General features: G+C 44.4%; 1 protein-coding gene across 4 annotated transcripts in view; it reads left to right on the plus strand.

The window, feature by feature from the left end:
• Positions 1 to 22,344, plus strand: part of ABCC2 (ATP binding cassette subfamily C member 2) — a 75,933-nt gene that overhangs the window by 25,109 nt on the left and 28,480 nt on the right. For all 4 annotated transcript variants that reach the window (XM_043926611.1, XM_043926614.1, XM_043926615.1 and 1 more), the window contains exons 5-17: positions 300 to 434; positions 638 to 745; positions 1,159 to 1,214; positions 2,451 to 2,685; positions 4,591 to 4,754; positions 5,563 to 5,740; positions 10,702 to 10,956; positions 12,023 to 12,088; positions 15,194 to 15,331; positions 15,849 to 15,995; positions 18,116 to 18,200; positions 18,915 to 18,981; positions 20,400 to 20,526. In XM_043926611.1, the coding sequence (XP_043782546.1) occupies positions 300 to 434; positions 638 to 745; positions 1,159 to 1,214; positions 2,451 to 2,685; positions 4,591 to 4,754; positions 5,563 to 5,740; positions 10,702 to 10,956; positions 12,023 to 12,088; positions 15,194 to 15,331; positions 15,849 to 15,995; positions 18,116 to 18,200; positions 18,915 to 18,981; positions 20,400 to 20,526 (1,761 nt within the window). The remainder of the gene's footprint in view (positions 1 to 299; positions 435 to 637; positions 746 to 1,158; positions 1,215 to 2,450; positions 2,686 to 4,590; positions 4,755 to 5,562; positions 5,741 to 10,701; positions 10,957 to 12,022; positions 12,089 to 15,193; positions 15,332 to 15,848; positions 15,996 to 18,115; positions 18,201 to 18,914; positions 18,982 to 20,399; positions 20,527 to 22,344) is intronic.

The raw sequence follows: 22,344 nt of genomic DNA on the forward strand, positions 1-22,344 counted from the left end.
TCATCCTCTGTTGTCCCCTTCTCCTCTCGCCTTCAATCTTTCCCAGCATCAGGGTCTTTTCAGATGAGTCAGTTCTTTGCATCAGAGAAGGGATAGGGAAAGGAGATTCCAGACAAAGCACCTGGGTCCTGAAAGAGTAAGGTGGGTGGTATCAGGAAATGTACTAGTTGGCATCAGATTAGTTACAACAGTCTCCGCCTTCAGCCTCCATTTCTCCCCCTGTTCTCTGACATCTCTCTTGCCTCTTGTCCTTGGATGGTGACACTATTTTTCCAAACATGATGTAAATTTCTCTCTAGGTCCTGGTTTTACTGATCCAGCACAGCAGGCGATGGTGTGTGCAGAAGGATTCTTGGTACCTGTCCTTATTCTGGATTCTCTCAATACTTTGTGGCACTTTCCAACTTCAGACTCTGATCCGGGCACTCTTAAAGGTAAGGAGGAGAGGGTGCCATGAGGAGGTACTCCTGGGCAGCTTCTACATTGGAATAAATGACATCAGGCCAATTGATTTCCAGGGTAGGATTGTACTTAGGGGATTTGATAACAGACTTTTATCACTAGCATTGATACATAGGGGCTGTTTAGATTGAATTCAGATAAAAGGCTCATTTTCTTTGTTTTTTCTCCCCCATAGGACAGCAGTTCTAATCTGGCCTACTCCTGTGTGTACTTCATCTTCTATGCATTCCAGATCCTGGTCCTGATCCTTTCAGCATTTTCAGAAAAAGATGACTCATCAAAAGTAAGACTTGAAATATGACCACCTCATATGTTATTTAATTGGATGGTATCTTGACAAATGTAACTCTGAGATGTCAAGGTCTCATGAAGGTCCCACAAGCCCAGAATACAGTAATAGAGATGACTTTGTGTCATAAGGATACAAAATGACTAGAATTTGGAAACATTAACTTTTATATTGACCCACCAAGCTTCAGCATAGACAGTTAATTCATGTATCTATGCCAAAAAGTCTGGTTATCCTTCTACTGGTGACCATTGCATGTCCAAACAAACACATTGAACAGGCCACTTCAGTGTCATATCTAGTTTCTAGCACAGCATCTATTTAGAAACATCAATTTCTGATTTTAGAGTTCCATTGAATTCCTGTTTCTAATTGATTTACTTTCTGATTTTTTGTGTGTCTTGCAGAATCCTTCAACCACAGCTTCATTTTTGAGTAGTATCACCTTTAGTTGGTATGACAGGTAGGAAATGCCTGGAGGGTGGCTTATCTCTATCCTTCACCCCGCAGATCTTCGTTTTAAAAGTACCTGCTGTGGCCTCCATTTCTCCTCTACTTAGAGTCAGAGAATGTTGAAATATACAGATCAGTTTATTGCATTCCCTTCACGGGGCAAGATGGGGAAACTGAGGAAGGAGGGAATTTTTTTTTTTTTGTAGCCTGGAGTGGGAGAATTCCACCCACGCTAAAAAAAAAAAAAAGACAGAAGGAAAAGGAGGCAGGAGGACAGGAAAAGGGAAATTTGGGGGCAAGGAGTGTGGCACAGACTTGGGTAAGGGATGAATAGCTGTCCTGGGCTGCCAGGAGATCTAGAGAAGCCATCCTTGGCCTTTGTAGTTGCATGGACCCCTTGGGCAGCCTGGTAACACCCATGAATCCCTTCTCAGATATTGTTTTAAACATGTACAATAAAAGACATGAAATTGTAAAGGGAAACAAATATACTGAAATGTAGTTACTGAAATAGTCTTTTAAAATCAAATCTGTGATATAGTAACACTTGTGCCTCTTTGTGAATGCATTAAATAACAAGACCCAGTGCTGGGTTTTAGTTTCATAGCAGTGATAAGTGTACATGATGAGTGTACATGAGCCATGAAAACATCTGTGGTGTCTCCTGGTAACAAAGGCACAAATACTCTGTTTTACAACTGTTGTTGGTTGACTACATTCGTATTAGAACTAGGAAAGGCTGCGTTTCAGTTAGAAGCTAATAGGAGTAAAGATGTAATTTGTTTTCCGTCCATGTTCTTGAACCCCATGTTGAGGAGCCCTGATCTAGAGAGACACTATAGAGGCGGCCTCTGGGTCTGCTCATTTCCTTAAGGGCCTCTTGGAGGCCCCTCAAGGGATGTCAGGGCAGCAGAGAGGCAGCCAATATATGAGGAGAAAGGAGCAGGATGTGGATAGGTGATGCTCTTTTGGTTCTTAATTCAGTAGAACCCCTTCCCTTTCTCTCATTGTTTTCTCCCACCTTCCATCACCCCTACCTTCTCCCTTTTCTGCTCTCCCCATCTCCTCTTTAGCCCTCTAAAGCCCTGCTCCTCCCAGGGCTAGGAGCTTGGGTAGCAGGGTAAGGGAGAAGCCCCATTCTTCTGTCCCTCCATCCAGGAACTGGATGGTTTTGACAGAGGCAGAGAGGAGGCCACCTCTGGCCCCCCTCTGCAGGGCCTCAGCCTGTGGCTCACTCTTGTTCCAGCACTGTTCTGAAAGGCTTCAGGAAACCTCTGACACTTGAAGATGTCTGGGATATTGAAGACGCAGCTAAAACAAAGGCACTAGTCAGCAGGTTTGAAAAGTACATGGCAGAAGAGCTACAGAAGGCCAGGCGGGCGTTCCAGAAACGGCAGAAGAAGAAATCCAAGCGGAACCCTGGAGCCAGCATGAACGGCTTGGACAAGAACCAGAGTCAAAGCCAAGATGTCCTTGTCCTGGTAACTTTGCCATGAGTGTCTGTTCAAATGTCCTGCATGTCATTGGTGTCCTGGTGATGGTGATTCTGTCCTTACATTTCGATAGCACTTTACACTTTGCAGTACATTTTATATTAGTAGTAGTCACAATACTATCACAGTACCTTAGTGATGGATGCTTGGGGGTGTAATGTAGTACTATTCTCTCTCCTTTGGGGTATATATGAAATTTTTCTCAATGTCTTTTTTAGCAGAAAAATAAAACAATACCTTAGCATTGCTAGAATTTGCATGTTGGTGGGATTTAGTGTTAGCTAATTTATTTTTTTATTCACTTGAAAATATTTATTGAGTATCACTGTGCATTGGAGACCATTCCGGACACAGATATAAAGAGTCCTGAAGGGAGTCCTCATCTTTAGAGAGCTAGAAAATAACTAATAAACCAGTACATACGTTACCCTTTCAGAGCAGGAGGTGCTATTAAGAAAACATATTCATGTATTTGGGGTGAAGTGCTTCCTTAGAGTAATAGCAGAAGCTTCAGAGGAGGTGATATTTTGGCAGCGATCCAAGCGATGAGAAGAGCCCATCAGAAGGAAGCCTGTTCCACTCACAGGGGGCCAGGTTGTGAGGCTGAGAGGGGAACATGGTTGGTTTGTTTGGAGAGGAGAAAGAGAGTGCGGGAACATGGAGAGAGAGAGGCTGAGTGTGCAGGGAGGTGAGTGCAGGAAAGAGGGCGGGTATAAAGTGGTGTAGACCCTCATGGGCCAGGGTGAAGAGTCTGGATTTTAAGTCTGATGGAAAGCCAAGGGAAAGTTTTGAGCAGAGGAGTAATGCAATCAGATTTACATTTTTAAAAGTCCACTTGGGCAGCTGCCAGGAGAATGAATGATTGGGGTGAGTGGGGGCAGTGGAAGCTAAGAGGTAGGCTGAGGCAGTTGTTCAGGCAAAGAGCCTGATAAGATGGGACCTCAGTGACAGCCATTATAAGAGGATGCCACTGAGCCTGAGAATCTGGAATTGGGGGCCTGGTAGGACAGGAAAAGGAAGTACTGGGTGAGTGGTGGTGACACCCCACACCGTAGATTCCCAGGGTTGCTGAGACAAAGCAGCACAAACTGCATGGCTTAAAACAACAGAAATGTATTGTCTCACAGCTCAGGAGGCCAAGGGTCTGAAATCAAATCATCAGGAGGACCACGCTCCCTTCAAACCCTATAGAGGAGAAAGCTTCTTTGCCTTTTCCATCTTCTGGGTTTGGCCAGCAGTCCTTGGTGTTCTGTGGCTTTTGGATGTGTCACCCCACTCTCTGCCTCTGTCATCACATGGCCTCTTCCCCTGCCCCCCATCTGTCTCTTTTCTTACAAAGACACCAATCATATTAGAGTAGGACCCATGATGCACTCTCATGAACTCATCCTGACTTGATTACATCTGCAAGGCCCTGTTTCCAAACAAGGGCACAGTCTAAGGCACTGGGGTTTAGGACTTCAACATTCCTTTTGAGGTGGATTCTATTCAACCCATAACATCCCACAATAACCTCAAGCAAGAGGAGAATGAAAAGTCTTCTAAGCATCTGAAATATATATTCATATATATGTTAGCATGTCCATGCCCTTCCCTCCCACAATGCCCCACAGGCCCCCCTCAGAGTCTGTTCTATGTTTTTACATGCTATTTTCATCTGCTTTGTTGCCTGTTTTCCTAATTCAAAATCGATTCTAAGCATCAGTTAAGAGGTGAGAGGGGAACAGTGACAGCAGCTAAAAAGGTGGATGGGACCAGGCAGTGAAGAGAAGACTCAAATCTGTTCATTGATGGCCGCAGGGATCAGGGGCTAACACTCGGGAGCTGGTCAGTGAAGACAAAGTCTTACACCATGCACTTCTGCAAGCACTGCTTGTTTGGTTTTGTCCGCAGGAAGAAACTAAAAAGAAAAAAAAGAAGTCTGAGACCACAAAAGACTTTCCCAAGTCCTGGCTGGTGAAGGCGCTCTTCAAAACTTTCTACGTCATCCTCCTGAAATCATTCCTGCTGAAGCTGGTGTATGACATTCTCACGTTTCTGAATCCTCAGTTGCTGAAGTGAGTCCCCAGACCCTGGGCTGTCTTTTTAGGGCCTCCTCTGCCACTCTGCTTTTTGCTCCTTGTATATGCACGCAGGAGCCTATTACTAAGTTTCTAATTTTTAAAAAATGCTCATAATTTTCTTCCACCTTACAGCATTGTGTTCGTGAAAAGCACATGGCATGTTTCAAGGTCTAAAACAATATGTCCTTTAGCCTTCCTCGTTCCCATGTACTTTTCCTCATAGGAAGCCAAGTACTTCTTAGGGGCATTTCTTTAAACAGAATTGCTGTGAGCTGAGATGTGTCCAAGAGGTGGGCCTCATACCCCAGTAGAGGCTTGTATGCAGCCTTTGTAACCTCATTGTTCCCCAGTCAGGCATTAAGTGGGCGGTTCCAGTTAATCATGACATGACTTCAGTCTGCCAGGATCTATGGAATACACTATCCTCCAGGGCAAACCCTTCTAACTCACGCTGGATACGTGTCCTAATTCCTTTCCGGGAATAAATCAACTTGCCACACACACAGCTCCTTCTACCAGGGGGTAGGGAAAGAGAGGGTCGGAGAAAGCATGGCAGCGGCAGCTCTGGGCAGCCCACAGCATCCTGTCTCACAGCCGTGGGTCATCAACACTTAGCCCCGGCTGCTCGTCTCCAAAGGCGGGAGTGCTGGCGTGGCGGTGGAGCTCAGTCTTCCAGGAGCACTGACCAGCTGCAGTCACTTCAGTTACCTCCAGGGTGGGGCAGGGCAGCTGGCTGTGCACCGTGAGGGGAAGGAGCCCTCGGAGGCTTGCTGTCAGCACTTACTTGGTTTTGCCCTGGCAGGTTGCTGATCGCCTTTGCAAATGACCGTGAAGTATATCTGTGGACTGGATATCTCTATTCAATTCTCCTCTTTGTCGTGGCCCTCGTCCAGTCTGTCTGCCTTCAGTGTTACTTTCAGCTGTGCTTTATGCTGGGCATGAAAGTGCGGACCACCGTCATGGCGTCTGTATATAAGAAGGTATGTGGGGTATGCCAGGGATCACCAAAGAAAATCCCCTGAGTAAACACAAGCCTTTGTTCCACGATTGAGGAAAACTTGATGGAAGTGATAACTGACCTCAACACTGAATTTTGGCGAAACATACAGCCTTCTTTAGATATTTCTTTGGAAATGAAAATGAAAATGTGTGTATATAGACACAGAATATGTGTGTGTGTGGCGGGGCGTGGGTGGTGGTGGTGGAGTGTACCCTACTGCAGGGGAAAGCTGGCAGACTCTTCTCTGCCCAGGATCTTCCTTTCAGCCTTGAAGGCTGGCATACCATCTCTCTCTTTTTTCTCTCCACAAGCTGACAACACCTTAGGATAGACTGTGAAGTCAGAAAAGAAGCTGACCAAGGGCAGACTTTTAAAATCACTAACATTTAAACCAAGTACTATGAGAAACTGGGCTCATGAGACCTGGTGTATCCATCTCAAATCACAATTTTACCATAGACTAGTATACTCTGTGAACCAGGGCTCCATCTCCCTGGACTGCCTTTTGCCTAGTGATTTCTTTTTCACTCTTGAGTGGCAACCAACTCCTCCTCTGCCTGATTCTCTTTTTGGATTTGTAAATATCAACACCCTCACTCTGATTATTAAATTCTGCAGACTTGGGAGCTTTTCCATTTCCTTAAGATAATTTTGCCCATCTTCCCTCTGACCTGTTGCTTTATTATTATTATTTTTCCTATTTTTCCGCATGCCACATGACATGTGGGATCTTAGTTCCCTGACCAGGGATTGAATCTGTGCCCCTTCAGTGTCTTAACCACTGGACTGCCAGGGAAGTCCCTGACACATTGCTTTTAGTGTTTTATTTTCTCAGAGCAACTTTATTCCCCTCTGTCCTAGACACCAAGGTGAAGTCTCATTTTTTCCCCTTAAGAATTGAAAATAGACAAGTGTTGTTGTTGTTCATTTGCTAAGTCATGCAACTCCATGAACAGCAGCATACCAGGCTTCCCTGTTCTTCACCATCTCCCAGAGTTTGCTCAAACTCATGTCCATTCAGTTGATGATGGCATCCCACCATCTCATCCTCTGTTGCCCACTGCTCCTCTTGCCCTCAATCTTTCCCAGCATCAGGGTCTTTTCCACTGAGTCAGTTCTTCACGTCAGGTGGCCAAAGTATTGCAGCTTCAATTTCAGCATCAGTCCTTCCAATGAATATTCAGAGTTGATTTTCTTTAGGATTGACTGGTTTGATCTCCTTGCTGTTCAAGGGACTCTCAAGAGTCTTCTCCAGCACCACAGTTCGAAACCTTTAATTCTTTGGTGCTTGGCCTTGTTTATGGTCCAACTCTCACATCCATACATGACTACTGGAAAAACCATAGCTTTGACTAGACAGACCTTTGTTGGCAAAGTAATGCCTCTGCTTTTTAATACGCTATCTAGGTTTCTCATAGCTTTTCTTCCAAGGAGCTAGTGTTTTTAATTTTGTGACTGCAGTCACCATCTGCAGTGATTTTAGGGTCCAAGAAAATGAAATCTGTCACTGTTTCTACTTTTTTGCCATCTATTTGCCATGAAGTGACGGGACTAGATGCCATGATCTTTGTTTTTTGAATGCTGAGTTTTATGCCAGTTTTTTCACCTTCACCAAGAGGTTCTTTAGTTCCTCTTTGCTTTCGGCCTTTACTGTAGTCATCTGCATATCTGAGGTTGTTGAGATGTCTCCCAGCAATCTAGATTCCAGCTTGTGCTTCATCCAGCCTAGCATTTCGCATGATGTACTCTGCATAGACGTTAGATAAGCAGGGTGACAATATACAGCCTTGACGTACTCCTTTCCCAATTTGGAACCAGTCCATTGTTCCATGTCCAGTTCTAACTGTTGCTTCTTGACCTGCACACAGATTTTGCAGGAGGCAGGTAAGGTGGTCTGGTATTCCCATCTCTTTAAGAATTTCCCACAGTTTGTTGTGATCCACACAGTCAAAGGCTTTTTAGTATAGTCAAAGAAGCAAAAGTAGATTTTTTTTTTTAAATTCCCTTGCTTTTTTGATAATCCAGTGGATGCTGGGCAATTTGATTTCTGGTTCCTCTATCTTTTCTAAATCCAGCTGTACTTCTGAAATTTCCCAGTTCACATATTGCTGATGCCTAGCTTGAAGATTTTGAGCATTACCTTGCTAGCATGTGAGATGAGTGCAATTGTGCTGTAGTTTGAACATTCTTTGGCATTGCCCTTCTTCGGGATTTTGAAAACTGACATTTTCCAGTCTTGTGGCCACTGCTGAGTTTTCCAAATTTGCTGGCATATTGAGTGCAGCACTTTCACAGCATCATATTTTAGGATTTGAAATAGTTCAGCTGGAATTCCATCACCTCCACTACCTAATGCTTCTTAAGGTCCACTTGACTTCATATTCCAGGATGTCTGGCTCTAGGTGAATGACCACACCATCATGGTTATCCAGTTCATTAAGACCTTTTTTGTACAGTTCTTCTGTGTATTCTTGCCACCTCTTTTTAATCTCTTCTGCTTCTGTTAGGTCCTTGCCATTTCTGTCCTTTATTGTGCTCATCTTTGCATGAAATGTTCCCTTGGTATATCTAATTTCCTTAATGAGACTTTTAGCCTTTCCCATTCTGTTGTTTTCCTCTATTTCTTTACATTGTTCACCTAAGAAGACTTTCTTATCTCTCCTTGCTATTCTCTGGAACTCTGCATTCGGTTGGATATATCTTTCCCTTTCTCCTTTGCTTTTGCTTTTCTTCTTTTCTCAGCTATTTGTAAGGCTTCCTCAGACAAGCACTTTGCCTTCTTGCATTTCTTTCTTGGGGATGGTTTCAGTTCACCACCTCCTGTACAATGGTACAAACCTCTGTCCGTAGTTCTTCAGGCACTCTATCTACCAGATCTAGTCCCTTGAGTTCCCTTAATAATTGAAAATGGTCACGTAAACTTCAGTTTAAAAAATAAAAGAAAGAAATAAAAATAGAGTAGTGATTCTAAGCCTGATGAGAAAATTCATCCAGAAGGAGATGATACTTTTAATAGGTCAGAACATCAAACAGTTAGTTGCCTCTTCTTCCTTTTTTCATCCACCACTGAAGTGTTCTATCATAGCAATTTCTCTGTTAAAGTTCCTGGTTTTCTCCTTTGCCTGCCTCTCTTAAAACTCCAAGATGATTTTTATCTTTCCTGAGTAGATGCTGACTGGACGAGAGACCCAGAGAGGTGATCCAGATGTCTTAAGATCAGAAGTCTGGTCAAGTTCTTTGAACCCCTAGATAGCCTCACACTGGAATTTGTCTTCTACAAATTTTTTAATCCCTTTATTCCTTCTGGAGTAACTGTGTTTCTGTTGGTTTGCAGGATATGAGGTCACTATCCAAGCTGTCTCAGATATATCTGTGAATGTACACTTTTACAATTGTGAGAATACATTCCTGCCTCTTTGATTCTTAATATATTCCAGGCTTTGCAATTGTCACAATTCATACAAAATGTGTAAAATAGAGCCTTTAATGAGACACCCATTCAAATAAATATTGCTCCTAAAATAGAATTTAAAATTGACTAATTTTATGTTTAGATTATACTTCATTTATGAAATGTTGTGAAATATATTTTACATCCATTACCAATTCATAGCTCTGTGAAGTAACCGCATCATCGCTGTTTTAGAGAGAAGTAGGGCTTAGATCATTTTAATGACTAGAATCACATAGACAGGCCCTGACTCCAGACAAGGGCTATTGGGACTATATGCTTGACTTTTTCACTCTATTGAGATTTATTGAGAAAAGAAAAGTATAGCAATTACCTTGAAAGGTAGTTAGATAATACTTTTTTCTTTTACTTTTCGATACCAAAGGGGGGGTCTAGCAGTGGACTGATTTCTCTAGAACCTTGGTAGCCTAACATTTTGGGAAATTTCCTTCTTTTTACTGTACAACAAAGCATCCTGATATATTCTAAAGACTACATTGATGGATTAAGATGACAGAGCTTTTAGGAGGAGACTGAAGGTGGTAGCTAGGGCCACTCATAGCCCATACACTGCCTTGTGGGAATTAGGCTTTCCTTCCTTCGGAAAGATGTGGGCCACACCAAAGGGTTGCTTGGTGAGCGTAGTGTCAGCTGATTTCATGCAGCTACCCCCTCAGCCCCCACTCTCTTGTCTGGGAGCATTTGTACAAGACACTGCTATAAGTCACTGACTGTGGGTCTCAGCCTTCTCATCTCTCTGAAATGATGGCTCATGATACAAGATTCAGGGATTTAGATAGTGCCCTCAAATTTCCTGACAATAAACAAGTCATTTTGCTTCCAGTATGTGAGCCCCACAGTTTTCCTCTCCATTCTAAGGTCTCTGTCCTTCTTGGGAATGGCTGCAGCCTCCTTACAGTATGGCTCCAGATAACATTGCCCCATTAAAGTCTGCAGGGACAGAGTCAGTATAGGCTTCCTCCCTTCATTCCTCTGTTCCTTCCATTCTTCAGTATTTGATTTCCCCACCGCGTGTAGGTGATTCAGTAGTGAATTGGGCAGGGGTAGCTCTTGTCCTTAGAGTTTTCTACTGGTGGAGAAATAGGAAAACACAATTAGAGTTCCGTGTGATGAATGTAATGGCAGAGATAAGCATTGGGAATACACAGAAGTATCTAACCCAAACTTGGGAGTCAGGGAAGGCTTCTCAGCAGTTCCACCTAAGCTGACACTAAGGGATAAATAGGAATTTTCTGGGTAAGGCAGTGTGTGTGGGGGGGAGGGCATGTTGGGGACAGTGGAAATAGCAGGAAAGACTGGTCAAGAAAGAGAACACTAAGATTTAGCAGCCAGAAGATCACAGCCCCTTGGAAGTTATGGCCATATGGAGCCAATCCTTCTACTGTCTTTCACTTCCTTCCTGAATCCCCTCTCACTTCCCAGTCTCCTTGGCCTTGTCCATGTGTCTCAATTCCAATCTTTATTTTCAGGCACTGACTCTATCCAACCGGGCCAGGAAGCAGTACACCATTGGAGAAACAGTGAACCTGATGTCTGTGGACGCCCAGAAGCTCATGGATGTGACCAACTTCATCCACCTGCTGTGGTCAAATGTCCTACAGATTATCTTGGCCATCTACTTCCTGTGGGCAGAGTTGGGACCCTCAGTCTTAGCAGGTGTTGGGGTGATGGTGATCCTAATCCCAATTAATGGAGTACTCGCCACCAAGAACAGGGCTATTCAGGTAAAGAAACAGTCACTGGGGATATGTACATGTTCTTCAAAGTCTAAAGTTTTCTTACTTTATTCTGACTGGTGATTGGAGTTTGGGCAAGGCAAGGCTCATAGGAGACTTGCCACTGTCCCAAATGAACTTGGCTTTATCTTCCCTTTCCATCTTCTGACCACTTTTAGGGTTTATATCTCCTGTCTTCATTCATGTCCCTAATTGGAGAGAGAAGAGCTGCCCAGGGACCCTGCATATAACTTTTACACCCTGCTATGCTGGGCTGCTCTTAAAAAGGAATTATGACCCTGGTTCTCTATCATAGCACTATAAACTAGCCACACAGAGCCATCACAAGAGCAACCCAGACTTTATGCCTAAATCCTGGCAATAGACCTTGTTCCCACCAGGTAGCAGAGCTCCCTGTGGACAGTCCTTATCTCTGCCAGAAATCATATTCTGGATGGCTGAACTCGATGGTATATGTGACTTATTTGCACTCACTGAGTTACAAATATTGGCCAAAAATTCATTTGGGTTCTTCCTAATGCAGAAAAACCTGAATGAACTTTTTGGCCAACTCAACATTTTAAAAATGCTTACTGCACACCCTATTTCTGGGGGAACATGGCAGCAAATTAGACAAGGCTCTTGCTCTCATGAAACTTACATTCAGCTTGAGGTGGAGATTCAGGCCATAAATAAGTAAAAACAAGGAAAATGTCAGTAGTACTATGCAGGGAATCAAACAAGGTGATGTGATCGTAGGGAGTGGTTTTAGGTCATGGGGTCAGGAAAGGCCTCTGAGGAAGAGACATTGAGCTGAACTCTGGAACCTGAGGGTGAGGGAGGAAGACTTGGGTAAAACCTGGGAGGAGGGCAGAGTCAGGCCAACACTGTTCAGGCTCAGAAAGGTGGTGAGTGTGGCAGGAGCAGGGAGAGCAAGGAGGAGAGTATACCCATCACTGGGTACCTCAAGTTCTCACTGAGCAACAGCTGCAAGTACCACTGAGATGTAGCATCTGAAGCAAACCTGGACCCACTCACGTGGATGCTTGTTCTGTCTGTTATTCTTTCCTGGCAGGTTAAAAATATGAAGAATAAAGACAGCCGTTTAAAGATCATGAATGAGATTCTCAGTGGGATCAAGGTGAGAAGCTGAGCGTGGGCATGGTGGGAAGCTCTCTGGGCACGGTGACAGCCGCAGTAGCCTCTTGGCCTTAACAACCTGCTTGAGGTTGTGGACTCCTGCCTCTGAGCCTGGGTTGTGTCCCATGGCTCCTGATCCATCCAGCCACAAGTCTCCTGTTTCTTCTGCTACTCCTCTCAGGCCTTCTTTTGATCAAGATTTCTATTTATGTATCTTAAATAGCTTGTTTTGTTCTTATATTTTACTATAAAGGTTGTCCAATGTGGACAAAAGTCGAGAGAATGCTATAACGAACCCCCATGGACTTACCACCCAGCTCCAGCAATTATCAGCAGGACCTAACCTGTTTCATCTACATCCCCACTACCCACTTCATGCCCTGCTAGATTATTCAAAAGCAAATCTCAGATAAACACTTTGTGTGTATTTCTAAAAGAATGACTTTAACGTAATCACAATACCAATAGCATACCTAAAAACAAATCCGTCTTTGATACCATTAAATTTCCTCAATTGCCTCATACAAGTTTTTTTTTTTTTTTTTTTTTGCAATTATTTTTATTAGTTGGAGGCTAATTACTTTACAATATTGTAGTGGTTTTTGCCATATATTGACATGAATCAGCCATGGATTTACATGTGTTCCCCATCCTGAACCCCCCTCCTACTTCCCTCCCCATCCCATCCCTCTGGGTCTTCCCAGTGCACCAGCCCTGAGCACTTGTCTCATGCATCCAACCTGGACTGGCAATCTATTTCACACTTGATAATATACATGTTTCCATGCTGTTCTCTCAGATCATCCCACCCTCGCCTTCTCCCATAGAGTCCAAAAGTCTGTTCTGTACATCTGTGTCTCTTTTTCTGTCTTGCATATAGGGTTATTGTTACCATCTTTCTAAATTCCATATATATGCATTAGTATACTGTATTGGTGTTTTTCTTTCTGGCTTACTTCACTCTGTATAATGGGCTCCAGTTTCATCCACCTCAATAGAACTGATTCAGATGAATTCTTTTTAATGGCTGAGTAATATTCCATTGTGTATATGTACCACAGCTTTCTTATCCATTCGTCTGCTGATGGGCATCTAGGTTGCTTCCATGTCCTGGCTATTATAAACAGTGCTGTGATGAACACTGGGGTACACGTGTCTCTTTCAGATCTGGTTTCCTTGGTGTGTATGCCCAGGAGTGGGATTGCTGGGTCATATGGCAGTTCTATTTCCAGTTTTTTAAGGAATCGCCACACTGTTCTCCATAGGGGCTGTACTAGTTTGCATTCCCACCAACAGTGTAGGAGGGTTCCCTTTGCTCCACATCCTCTCCAGCATTTATTGCTTGTAGACTTTTGGATAGCAGCCATTCTGACTGGCGTGTAATGGTACCTCATTGAGGTTTTGATTTGCATTTCTCTGATAATGAGTGATGTTGAGCATCTACAAATTTTTTTTATTTTATTTTTTACTGTTGGTTAGTTTGAATAAGGATCCAAAAACTGTCCATGTGTTGCATTCAGTCAATAGTACTTTTAATCTACAATAGCCCCTTGCCTGCCCCCTTCCTGGTCATTTGATAGAAGAGTTTGTCTTATTTCCTATGCTTACCTGTAAATTGGTGGTTAAATATAGAAAACTTGAGTAGATTTAGGTTTATTTGGGTTTTGTTTTTGTTTGGGATGGGGTTGGAGGGCAAGGGGTTGGGTAGTGCTGTGTGCTTCCAAACTTAGTGATGGTGAGTGTTTATGGGGTCTAGGCATTGTCAGCCTAATTCACCCCTTATTCTTTCACCAAGAGCAGTGATTTGTGGCCCTGGCAGCACATTTCAATCTCCTGGGAGATTTGTAAAACCCACTGAGGTTTGGGCCTTACTGCAAACCATCTAAATTGAACTCTTGGTGGGGTGGTGGGGGGGGGGGGCGGTGAGACCCAGGCATGTATATGTTTTAAAAGCTCCCTAAGTGATTCCAATATGCAGCCAAGGTTGAAAACCACTGTCATAAAGGTTTTAGCAGCCGCTATTGATCACTGCCTTGTTCTATTATTTCATTGCCAACGGGTGATGTTTTAATTCCTTTGTTCCTTTGGCATTGCTCAGTGGGAATTCTGTAATGAAGAATGATCTTTAATCAACTAGTTGGCTACTCTAAAATAAAGGACAGGTCGGATAAATATACACTTCTGTCCTCTATTCACTAGCTTTCAAAATAATACATTTCATCAAATTCTTTTTTAATATAGACATTTTTTGAATTCCTGGACTTTTTAAAAACTTTTTATTTTGTATTAGGGTATAGCCAATTAACAACACTGTGATAGTTTCAGGTGAACAACAAAGGGACTCAGACATATATACACATGTATCTGTTCTCCTCCAAACTTCCCTCTCATCCAGGCTGCCACATAACGTTGAGCAGAGTTTGGCTGAATTAATGGACTTTAATATTACCCTACACCTCTTGAAAATGAAAAGAGGCCCCTTTGAACATCTGATATTTCTGCACACAGAGCTCTGATATGCCTTCTTGCCAATGTGCAAAATGAGAAGATAGACCTGATTTTGAGTCTTAGCTCTTTCCACTCACTAGATGGTGACTTTGGGCCAGGTACTTAGTCACTCTCAACCTGTTTCCTTATTGTTAAAATGGATACAATAATTCTGAAAGAGTAAGCAGCTACTTCTTCCTGGTTTGCCCAGAACTTTCCCAGTTTAGCAATGAAAGCACCAAGTCCTGGGCAGCCCCCTTTAGTGCCAGGCAAAGTTTGTCACACTTAGGATTAAGTAAGATAGAGTACATAAAATGTGTACCTTGTAAGCTGTCAACACATGCAAGCTGCCTTTCTGTTGCTGTTCAGTCACTAGGTCATGTCCGACTCTTTGTGACCCCATGAACTGCAACACACCAGGCTTCCTTGTCCTTCACTGTCTCCTGGAGTTTGCTAAAATTCATGTCCATTGAGTCAGTTACCTTTCTGTAATCACCCTTTATAAGCTGAATTTGTACCTCCCCAGTTTGGGGGAGTATTTCCTAAAACCTGTGTGGGTGGGTTGTATCTGAAATCCGTCTGGGGCAACAGTGTAAGCTGTGCTCTTCTCTATTATTAGATCCTGAAATATTTTGCCTGGGAACCTTCATTCCAAAATCAAGTCCACAGCCTCAGGAAGAAAGAGCTCAAGAACCTGCTGAGATTTGGGCAGCTGCAGTCTGCAATAATGTTTCTCTTATACTTGACTCCGGTGCTGGTGAGTGACAGGAGTCAGTGGGCGGGGTCAGCTTCCTGGAGAGAAAGGTCTGTTTAGAAAGATGAAAGGTGCCTAGCACTTCTAGGCCTGACCCTGAAATCCAAGGAACTTTGACCCACTTCTTAAGTAATCATGCTGTTCTTCCTACCTCACTGCCCCTAGATCTAGTTTCACCCTTATGAACAGACAATTTAATTACCTGGCTGCCTGGAGTTAACCACAGGGAATTCAGCATGAATGTGGTATCTAGGCATGGTCTGCACGGGAAGGCTTCTCATCTGTAGGAGAAGAAACGCTGATCATAGGAGCCAGGATTCTCAAGCTCTGGTCCTAGCAATGCCATTGGTTGACTTTGTGACCTCAGGCAAGATATTTCCTCCTCTTCTGGGCTCAGATTTCTCTGTAACATGGAAAGGTTGAGATAATCCCTAAGACTCCTTAAACCCTGATACAGTACTTAGAACAAGGCTGCTTGATCCCTTTTGGGAATAGATCACTGATGGCTCTTCTTTTCCAGGTGTCTGTGATCACATTTTCTGTTTACGTCCTGGTGGATAGCAGTAATGTTCTGGATGCACAAAAGGCCTTTACCTCCATCACCCTCTTCAACATCCTGCGCTTCCCCATGAGCATGCTTCCCATGCTAATCTCCTCCATGCTCCAGGTGGGTAGGATCTCTCACTGCCAGTTGAGTGTGCTCAGCTGCTCAGTCATGTCAGACTCTTTGTGACCCCATAGACTGTGGCCCACCAGGCTCCTCTGTCCATGGGATTTTCCAGGCAAGAATACTAGAGTGGGTTGCCATTTCCTTCTAGCCCTGGTTAAAAATCTTAGATTCCAGAATGACTGGTCTGTCCTTTCTCATATCCAAATTCTGCTGGTGAACCTTCACTTAGAGAGATTGGTTCGGTCTCTGGAGACCAACAGCATGATTTAGTAAAGTCACAAGTTCTTTGAACCCCCATTTTTCTGACTATAAACTGAGGATAATCATACCAATCTCATATACCTAACAGGGAGACACAGTTTTGAGAGTGTTTCGTGAGCCTATGATGATTAGCTCTGCTCCTGGAACGTTTCTAAGCCCTTTTCTTGGTTCAGTTTCCTCCATATTTTTCCAACACTCTTAGGATATTTATAAAGCATTGGGGAAATATGGCACAAAAGGAGAGAAAAGGCTTCTCTCTCTCAATTAAAAAAAAAAAAATTGGTCTTTTTGTTGCAGCATGCTAACTCTTAGTTGCGGCATGCGGATCTAGTTCCCTGACCAGGGATCAAACCTAGATCCCCTACACTGGGAGCAGAGTCTTAGCCACTGGATCAGGTGACTTCCCTTTGTCCAAAGACTTCTCTTTGTATGAAACCACATGGTGGTAAAACCAAATGCAATCTGGGAGCCTCAAGCTGTCAGAAAACTAAGTTTGGAATCCAGTAGGTTTAAGATGGTCCAGAGGGAGTGTCTGGGTCCTGAAAACTGAGCACAGTCACTGAGATGGACCAGGTGTCAGATCTCAGGAGGATGTTCCCAGGAAGGTGGCAGACTGGTGAGGCAGCCAGGATGACAAAGTGTGGTGACCTGTGTTCATCCGGAGGTGACTGGCTTCAGAGAGTTCAGGCCCTAGGAAGGAGCGGGATTTAGGAGGAGCTCTTCTGGTCCTGGAGGGTGTTAAGAAGGCTGGTAGATCTGGCTGAGAAAGAAACAACACGCTCTTTTTAGAGTCGGATAGTTTATCACACAGATAGCAAAAGCAGGATCAACAAAGGTGACAACTCTCTGCAAAACAAAGGGGCCAGATGAGCAGGCAAGTGGGCAGTGAGGCCCTCTACAGGAGCTGATCCATACCGCAGCCATGCAGTTCTATAGCCCACAGTTAGGCAGAAAGTGCAATGCCTGCTTAGTCACTCAGTCACGTCCGACTCTTTGTGAGTCTTTGAACTGTAGCCCACCAGGCTTAGATTTTTCAGGCAAGAATACTGGAGTAGGTTGCTATTTCCTCCTCCAGGGGATACTCCCGATTCAGGGATCAAACCCACATCTCCTGTGTCTCCTACATTACAGGCAGATTCTTTACCTGCTGAGCCATCGCGGAAGGCCCCCAAAGTGCAGTACTTCCTCAGAACCCAGGTCGTGACAAGAAGCTGTCTCATGGCAGCCTGCCTGGAAGGGAGGAAGTGAGAAACATCCTTGTAAATCCCCCCAACTTCTCCTGTTCCAGGGGGACCACAGGGCATCCTGCCAGTGCTTATGTTACCTGCAATTTAAGCCTGGCCTAAGTGGAGATATGCCAGGTCACTATGGTTCCATGGCCACTTCCTCCACAGAGGGTCCCAGTAGTGATTCAGGACACTGCCTGGGTCATCAGAACATGAACTCAAAGAAAATGCCAGGAGCCCAGTTACCAGAATCAGACAGAAATTTTATCTTGGAAGAAGGCAGAAGACACTTTCTGAATCTAGGTCCGAAGCCCCGAGACAGCACAGGAGAATTAACTTCCCACTCACCCATACCACCACCACCGCAATGAGTTTTCTGAGCGGCTAAAATAGAGCCTCTTAATTTTCCTGTGTTCAGAGTAGGGTGGCTCCCAGGGCTGAGATGTGGCTGAGTCAGGAGTGGGGGAGTTGGGGAGTGGGTAAGGGGCCAGAGGTTCCAGCTGTGGCAAATCGCAAATCATGGGCAAGAAGCCTGGCAGGTTGACTGTCTGCTTCCACATCCAAGGCTGATGACGAAGTCACACTCCTTGTGCTTGTCATTGAACTTTGTTCCTCTGTGTCCTTCTCTAGGCCAGTGTTTCCACAGAGCGGATAGAGAAGTACCTGGGAGGGGATGACTTGGACACATCTGCCATTCGACATGATTGCAATTCTGGTAAATGAATTTGGAAGTTGCTTCCCATATATATTCACAGTGCTGGCACCAGGACTTTGATATACAAGGGCAGAGCAGCAGCCAACTGAAGGAAAGGGAAAGCCAAGGGACTTATCTTGCATCTATATTTGCACTGGTTATTACTTAAATTTTGTGTTCATTTAGAACAGATTTCTTAGCCAGCCAGATTGCCAAGCAAAGCTGGGCCAGCTGTTTTGAGAATAAGTGGGGAATCCTGCAAAGGACCTAGAAAACAGAAGTCAGGATGGAGCCAAGTATGTGGAATTGGGAAGGGGGGCTGAAGTGAAAGAACACACAGGTTCTAAAGGTTTAAGGATTGAGGGGCATTCATAGGCAGAACAAGCCATGGTTCTGGAATCCAGGGCAGGAGTGGCTGGGTTTACATGTGGAAGTGGAATTTATACAAGAGACTAGGCAACAGAGGGCCTGGGAATGTACCCAGAGTGTCTGTAGATCAAGAATCTGGGCTACCAACTGGCTTGGGACTCCTAAGTAAATAAAGGACTTTGTATGCAGGTGATGCTTGGTCTCACCCCCGGGGCTTTCATTTGCCTCTTGTCAACTCCTGATTTAGCACCAGACAGAGGAAGGCTCTGCTGGAGGAAGGAACAAGGGACACATGAAGACTGAGAAAAGGCAGACAGACATGTGGGGACCTACATCTGACTTAAAGACAGGAATTTTTCTCAACAGATAAAGCTGTGCAGTTTTCTGAGGCATCATTTACCTGGGACCATGATTTGGGTGTCACAATCCGAGAGTGAGTTGCCTCCTTTTCTTCTTGCTGTATTTTAGGATTCTCCTTGCTGGTCTTGTTATAGGGAAATTCCATATAATATAACGCATGGGGAAATGAGCTGTGCACATGTTCAGTTAGATACTAGTGCAGGTTAGACCCCGGGAGGGATGAACTGACAGCAGTCCCTAGGACTGCACCTGCCCGCCCCCCACCGCCGCTTTCCTCCTGGGGGACAGTACAGCTGAGAACCTGTGAAGACATTTGTTCTCCAGATTGTGGATGGAGGTCGTGCAGGCTGGCGGGTAGCCTAGGTCTCTGGATGTGCCAGAGGATACTCACGAGAACCTGAACTCAATTTAAGTTCATTTATTCACTTAAGAAGAGTTATCATGAAGGGCCTGCCTTCTTTGCCCAGAGGGGATGATGAGAGCTGCTTCTATAATCAACTTCAGGTCTGGAATTTTTCATCTACACAACCCCTCCTCACATTCTGCCCTGTAGGTCACCCCCTGCCTTAAGCCAACCCTTTCTTGCCACACTCCTGCATATGTAGTGTGTTCCTTCAGCGCTACGTGTATGTACCCCAGCCCCATCACTGAGCACAGGCCACAGGGTGCGCTAGGAGCCCGAGCAGGCCAGGCTTCTTTTTCACAGCTGAGCACACCTAATGGTCTTCCTGCCACACCCAGGACTTTCCACACTTCTCTCCCGTTTCTCCATCCTCTAATATGGACCCTGGAGCTTGCCCCAGCATGTGTCAGGCCAGAAGCCCTGAGCCCTCCTAACCTAAAAGCCTCAACTTTACAGAAAAGAGAGTGGACGTAGCTCCCCCTTTGCTAGTAGTAAGTCTAGAAGGAGCCCAGCTGGATGGGCAGGTTCAGAAAGCCTGAGAACAAGTTTCCCATGTTCCTAACGTTCTAGGAACTCAACTATTAGGGCCAAAACAGAGAGTTTCCAGGAGCCTGGCCCAGTGTGGGCCCCTACCCAGCCACACTCAGCCAAATCTCGGGAAGAGGGCAGGGCATCTGTGCTCTCAGTGAGCATTTTATTGAATGGCTCTTCTCATTGAATAGTCGAGTTTGGGATGCATTACTCTGTCCCAGCCCCATTAGTTTAGAAATTGAGTCCAGGAGAAGTGAAACTCTAAGATCACACAGCTCAGCTGTGGAGAGTTGGGATTTGAACAAATAGGGTCTTGTTCAATGGTGCCACATAGTTCTGAAATTATTTTTCCATTGGAAACTGGCTTTTTGCACAAACAACTTATAAATTAAGCCTTACTCTCTAAAGTCTTAGAGAAAAAAAAATTAAAGGACTACTTTGGAACTTTGTATATCCAAGATACATTTTCCAATCTTGAAGGAAAATCTTCTTTGGCATCTGAGAAGTGGCATGAGCATCTGCCCTCCACTTCCTTCAAGTACACTTCTGTCTTTCAGTGTGAACCTGGACATTATGCCAGGCCAGCTGGTGGCTGTGGTGGGCACTGTGGGCTCTGGGAAATCCTCCTTGATGGCAGCCATGCTGGGAGAAATGGAAAATGTCCACGGGCACATCACGGTCAAGGTGAGAAGGAATGCCAAGGAGAAGACTCCTGACATTCAAATGTGGGCAGCACTAAGACTGCTGCCTTCTCACGGGGAGAAAGAATCTGATAACCACTCCTGTCAGGTTGCTGTTGGTGGGGCCTCGGAGACATCTCGGAGACTTATAAACTATAGATTCTTTGCCCTACTCCACATGTACAATCATATTCTGGGGTAGATTCTAAAAACCTGCATTTTTAATGAGCTCCCCAGGTGATTCTCATGTGCATACTGCAGTTTGAAAGCTGTTGAAAGATGTCTTCTTTCAAAGTATAGGTAATTCTACTATAATCCATGTTTCTGAAATCCTCCTGATCTACAAAATTGTACAATAAAAATAAGAGGACTTGGGGGAAAGAGCTGGAACAGATTAACAAAAACATATGTAGCCAGGCTACCAACAAAAACAATAAGAGCAATAACAATAAAAACAGTAGCATTGTAAAATCTCCACTGACTATTGCACCCAGCTTCACAATTAGTTCTGGGCCTCTCACCTCTTCCTTTGAGAGCTGGGTGTTCAGTGCAGTTCAGTTCAGTCGCTCAGTCGTGTCCGACTCTTTGTGACCCCTTGAATCGCAGCACGCCAGGCCTCCCCGTCCATCACAAACTCCCGGAGTTTACTCAAACTCATGTCCATTGAGTCAGTGATGCCATCCAACCACCTCATCCTCTGTCGTCCCCTTCTCCTCCTGCCCCCAACCCCTCCCAGCATCAGGGTCTTTTCCAATGAGTCAACTCCTTGCATGAGGTGGCCAAAGCATTGGAGTTTCAGCTTCAGCATCAGTCCTTCCAATGAATATTCAGGACTGATCCCCTTTAGGATGGACTGGTTGGATCTCCTTGCAGTCCAAGGGACTCTCAAGAATCTTCTCCAACACCACAGTTCAAAAGCATCAATTTTTCGGCACTCAGCTTTCTTCACAGTCCAACTCTCACATCCATACATGACCACTGGAAAAACCATAGCCTTGACTAGATGGACCTTTGTTGGCAAAGTAATGTCTCTGCTTTTAAATATGCTGTCTAGGTTGGTCATAACTTTCCTTCCAAAGAGTAAGCATCTTTTAATTTCATGGCTGCAGTCACCATCTGCAGTGATTTTGGAGACCCAAAAAATAAAGTCTGACACTGTTTCCACTGTCTCCCCATCTATTTCCCATGAAGTGATGGGACCCCAGATGCCATGATTTTAGTTTTCTGAATGTTGAGCTTTAAGCCAACTTTTCACTCTCCTTCTTCACTTTCATCAAGAGGCTTTTTCGTTCCTCTTCACTTTCTGCCATAAGGGTGATGTCATATGCATGTCTGAGATTATTGCTATTTCTCCCGGCAATCTTGATTCCAGCTTGTGCTTCTTCCAGCCCAGCGTTTCTCATGATGTACTCTGCATATAAGTTAAATAAGCAGGGTGACAATTTACAGCCTTGACGTACTCCTTTTCCTATTTGGAACCAGTCTGTTGTTCCATGTCCAGTTCTAACTGTTGCTACCTGACCTGCATACAGGTTTCTCAAGAGGCAGGTCAGGTGGTCTGGTATTCCCATCTCTTTCAGAATTTTCCACAGTTTATTGTGATCCACACAGTCAAAGGCTTTGGCGTAGTCAATAAAGCAGAAATAGATGTTTTTTTGGAACTCTTTTGCTTTTTCAATGACCCAGTGGATGTTGGCAATTTGATCTCTGGTTCCTCTTCCTTTTCTAAAACCAGCTTGAACATCTGGAAGTTCACGGTTCATGTATTGCTGAAGCCTGGCTTGGAGAATTTTGAGCATTACTTTACTAGCATATGAGATGA

This window comes from Cervus elaphus, chromosome 15 (assembly GCF_910594005.1).
Source record: "Cervus elaphus chromosome 15, mCerEla1.1, whole genome shotgun sequence".
NCBI lineage: Eukaryota > Metazoa > Chordata > Mammalia > Artiodactyla > Cervidae > Cervus > Cervus elaphus.